Source organism: Aureococcus anophagefferens (genome assembly GCF_000186865.1).
Source record: "Aureococcus anophagefferens unplaced genomic scaffold AURANscaffold_18, whole genome shotgun sequence".
In the NCBI taxonomy this organism is placed as follows: Eukaryota; class Pelagophyceae; order Pelagomonadales; family Pelagomonadaceae; genus Aureococcus; species Aureococcus anophagefferens.
This window is the reverse complement of record NW_008705578.1, coordinates 333,125-337,713: the sequence shown is the minus strand read 5'-3', so window position 1 is coordinate 337,713 and position 4,589 is coordinate 333,125. Positions and strand designations below refer to the sequence as shown.

At 68.8% G+C, this 4,589-nt stretch overlaps 1 protein-coding gene across 1 annotated transcript in view; it reads right to left on the bottom strand.

Annotated features, from left to right (window-relative positions):
- AURANDRAFT_65933 (hypothetical protein) overlaps positions 1 to 4,589 on the bottom strand; it is a gene marked incomplete at both ends in the record, with an annotated part of 12,226 nt that overhangs the window by 1,403 nt on the left and 6,234 nt on the right. The window contains 6 exons of the mRNA XM_009040983.1: positions 1,469 to 1,815; positions 2,095 to 2,313; positions 2,397 to 2,765; positions 2,893 to 3,075; positions 3,139 to 4,272; positions 4,308 to 4,554. Coding sequence (XP_009039231.1) covers positions 1,469 to 1,815; positions 2,095 to 2,313; positions 2,397 to 2,765; positions 2,893 to 3,075; positions 3,139 to 4,272; positions 4,308 to 4,554 — 2,499 coding nt within the window. The remainder of the gene's footprint in view (positions 1 to 1,468; positions 1,816 to 2,094; positions 2,314 to 2,396; positions 2,766 to 2,892; positions 3,076 to 3,138; positions 4,273 to 4,307; positions 4,555 to 4,589) is intronic.

Sequence of the window (4,589 nt, the reverse complement as noted above, 5' to 3'; positions counted from 1 at the left end):
TCGCCGACGTGGACTTGGCGCCGCGCTTGCAGGGCTACTTCGACCACGCGGAGCTGCTGCGCGCGCGCGCGCTCGCCGTCGAGGACAGCGACGACGCCGAGGAGTTAACGCGCCTCGCGGCGCTGCCCCTCAGCCGCGTCCTCCGCGAGGTCGCGGGCAGCCGGGGCGTGCTCGCGGCGCAGCAGCTCGACGCCGCCGTCGCGGGCAACGCCAAGGTGTCGAGCTGCTTGGAGCAGGAGGACAGCCCGTTCACCAACCCCTATTCCTTTCACACTTCTTTTTGGAACTTGTGCAGCGGCGAGGACGGCATCGGGCGCGAGGTGCGGCGCCGCGCGCGCGCGCGCGATTGGAATATCGGGCGCCCGAACCGGGGCAGGACGAGGGTGATTCAACGTCGATTCAATGTGAGTGTTCCGCGCGCGCCCGTTCTGGAAAAAGCATCCACGCTTCGAGACCGTTCCGAGAGATGATCGCTCGTCCAAAAATCAGCCGAAACGAGTGGAAAACGGCCGAGAGAGGAGCCTTTGAAGTTGGGAATGTCGCTGCCCAGGCCTGAACCTCGACATCGACCCGCGGCGCGGAGCTCACCTCCACATCGACGTGAGAAGCTTCGACTACAAGCGCGCCTACCAGCTGCTGCCGCCGTTCGGCGTCATGGGGACCATCACCTGCACGTCGATCGCAAGATCGGCGTGGATGTACTTCCAGGAGGACACGGACGCGCGCAAGACCGCGCGCTTCGACATGGCCGTGTGCAAGAGCCGCGTCCCGAGAGTTTTTGCGTTTTGAGAGTTTGGATATTTCGGCTTATGATTCTATTTTTATGTAGGTCGGTGCTTGAGTTCTATGTGGAGATGTTTAGTTGGTTGTTGGATCGCGACGCCAACATCTGCGTCGGTATCGAGATCCCCCGGGGCAAGTTCGAGACCATGTCCGTATACGTCCGCTTTTTGGAGCTGGGGTTGAAACCCCACTTCTATTGTCATTGCTGCGAGAGATACGGCTGCTCGCGCGTCGCCGTGTCCTCCGTCTTGTCCTTTTCAAAGACCCGCCCCCGCGCAGGTTCGAGAAGGCGGGCATCTTCCTCTCCAACACGCTGTGGCCCTACGACACGTCGTGCTCAAAATGCTGCGCCAGCGTCCAGTTAATGAAAAAGTGGACGGGGCACGACGCGCACGTGGACCACGTGTCCGTCGGCGGCGTCGACTGCGACCGTGACGACTTCGTCACCGACGCGCTTGGTAGGTTCTTCGACTCCGCGCTTGCCGCCGCGACGTACCGGCCGCGGTTCTGCGTCGACGTCGCCGACGCGTTCCTGCTGACGGGCCTCGGCCTCCACCGCGAGCGCGACCGCGACGTCGAGCGCGAGCGCGACGCCGCCGAGGTCGTCGACGACGAGCGCGTCGACGACGACGAGGCTGCGGCGTTCGACGACGAGGACGGCGGCGGCGACAGCGCGAAGAAGGACCAGATCGTGGCGATGATGGACGCGGCGCTGGCGTCGACGGCGCGCGTCGCCCGGGGCGCCTGGCCGGACGTGGCCCTCTGCGTCAAGCCCGAGTGGCTCGAGAAGATCCTGCGGGGCGAGAAGACCGTGGACCTCCGGGGCACGATCTCGAAGAAGGCCGGCACGCGGTTCGGCCTCATCTGCTCCGGCACGAGCACGGTATGGGGCGAGTGCACGTTCGTGAGGTGCCAGGGCCCGCTGACCAAGGACGAGCTCCTCGCGCTCCAGCCGCAGCACCTCGTGCACGCGCGCGACGACGGCCAGCGCGACACGGCCGACGAGCTCCGCGCGCGCGTGAAGTACCGCAACTGCTACGCCTGGTTCGTCAAGGACGCAGTCGTCTACGAGACCGGCTTCGCCTACGTCCACCCGCGCGGCGCCATCGGCTGGGTCGACCTCACGAAGTCCGTCGCGGAGCACCCGCGGTTCCGCCAGCGGTCGCCGCCGAGGAAGTCCGTCGCGGGCCGCCCGCGGAAGAAGGGCAAGACGACCCGCAGCTTTTAGGCCGCGCGCCATCGCGCGCCGTCGCGCGCGCGCGGCCCCTAATAGACTCTCGATCCGAGCTCGTTGCGCGCTGCGACGCGGACGCCGCGGGGCATGCCCGCGTGGAGCGACTCGAGGACGATGCCCGTCGCCGCGGAGCCCTGGACGACGTCATCGACGACGGTCGCGACGACGCCGCCCGCGAGGTACGCGCCGTCCGCGAGCATGGCCGGCTGGTCGCCGAGAGCCTCGTCGAAGGCGACGGAGAACGCCGAGCTCGAGAGCGTGTAGATGGACAAGGCCGTGCCGTTCGGACCGAGGAACTGGCCCGCGGCCGTCGCGTCGTCTGGCCCGCGGCCGTCGCGTCGTCGCGCGAGCCGAGCGGCAGCAGCGCGCCCGCGGACACGACGTCGGCGACGACGTGCTCGTCGTTGTCGTCGCTGAAGGGCCGCGCGGAGCGGTTGCTCTCGTCGACGTAGATCGTCGGCGGCTGCGAGACGCCGACGAGGCTGTACGCGTAGCCGCTCGGCGCGTTGGCGACGCCCGTCTTGCGCGTGCCCGTGACGCCGTCGGCGACGTCGAGGAACTCGGACATGAACAGGTCGTTCTGCTCATCGACCTCGTACTCCTCGGCGTCCCAGGCGAGGCACTCGCTGCGGCGGCGCGTGGAGCACGGGTGCTCCCACTCGGCGCAGGCGCTGAGGTTGCCGACGCCGCCGATGCTGAGCGCGTACGCCGGCTCGCCGGAGTAGAACCAGCCCGAGCCGTCGACGTCCTTGACCGTGAGTGGGGCGACGCGGAGAGCGAGTTGAAGCTCGACGACGTGTCCCACTCGACGCGGTACGACGACACGTCGTCGCCGCCGTCGTCGGCGTGTCCCACTCGACGCGGTACGACGACACGTCGTCGTCGCCGCCGTCGGGGGGGTACGCGTGGCCGATCGTGAGCATGGAGTCGGACGTGATGCCGAGCTCGACGTCGCTGGGCGCGCCGCTCTCCTCGTAGGGCGCGGCGCTCGACGGCGCCGTCGACTGGGGCGTGCCGTAGCCCTGGATGTTGCCCGCGGAGACGCGGACGTAGTACTCCTGGCGCTCGGTCAGGGACGAGGTGGTCTTCTAGAAGGGCGAGCCGCCGTCGAGGTAGCTCACGGTGACGCTCTCCGTCGACGCAAAGGCCACGTCCATCGCGTACTCGACGAGGTAGGACGTGATCTCGTGGCCACCGCCGTCCCACGCCGGGCTGCTGAACTGGACGCGGAGCTGCGTCGCCGACACGGTCGACAAGACGACAGACGTCGGCGCGCCGGGCGTCGTCACGGGCTTCATGGCCGAGTCCGTCGCCTGGGGCAGCGAGTAGCCGACGCTGTTGATCGCCGTGACGCGCGTGTAGTAGAGCAGGCCGTTCTGGAGGCCGCTGCCGTCGGACGGCACGACGTGGGACACGCCCGTGCAGTCCGAGTAGGTCTCGCCGGCCTGCCACTGCGTGAGCGTGACCGACGCGCCGGCGCCGCCGATCGTGCCGTTGTAGTCCTCGAGCGAGTTCGTCGACAGCGAGAGCGCGAAGTCGTTCGTCGACGACGCGGGCGAGTCGTCGAGGAACGTGACGAACCAGGAGAAGCCGTTCGTGTCGTCGGGGCCGTAGCGGCTCACGTTGACGCCGGCGTCGATGAGCTCGTCGAGCGCCTCGAGCTTCGACTCCACGGAGCCGGAGAAGTCGAGGCGGCCGCCGCTCGAGCAGTAGCCCGTCTCCTCCTCGCAGAAGACCTCGGACGTCGCGGACGTGCCGCGGCCGCCGTGGACGCGCGTGACCTTGGCGGCCGTCTTCGACGTGCCCAGGAAGATGCGCGCCTCGTCCGTGGCGGGGTTCGTGAGGTTGAACGTCGTGCCCGACGGGTCGAGCAGCGACACGCGGTAGACCTCGCCCTCGTGGCGCTGGCCCTCGACCTGGATGAGGTCGTTGTCGAAGAGGATGCCCGCGAGGGAGCCCGACGCGACGACGACGGAGGAGTCGTTGGTCAGCTGGAACGTCCGCGCGGACACGGCGCCGGACGCAACGAGGGTCTCGTAGACGCCCGTCTCGTCGAAGGCGCTGCCGACGGCGTCGTAGGGGATCGGGTCCGTCGTGTAGGACTGGCCGGACACGGAGAGCGTGAGCTCGAAGGTGCCGTCGACGATGGGGTTCGTCGCGCCCGTGCCCGCGGTCTCGACCTTCCAGACCGTCGTGTTGTTCGTGAGACCGGACACGACGTAGTCGCAGGGCGGCGTGCCGGAGATGGTCGCGCCCTCCGCGAGGCAGTCGCCGTGGCCAGGTCCGCGACGTCGCCCTCCGCGGTCGTGAACTCGATCATGTAGGCCTTGCCGTACTCGGACGACTCGTCGAGCTCCCAGCCCGTCGTGACCTCGATGGCGCCGACGCCCAAGAGGGCCTCGAGCGCGGCTTCGAGGGCGCCCGTGCTGACGCCGTAGGGCAGCTGGTCCGTCGTGTAGCCGTCCGCGGTCTGGAGCGCGAACGTGCCGCCGAGCGCGTTGCCGTCGACGACGGTCGTCGCCGCGACGGCGGCGCCGCTGCCCGTAGAGGAACTCGACGCGCCACTCGAGCC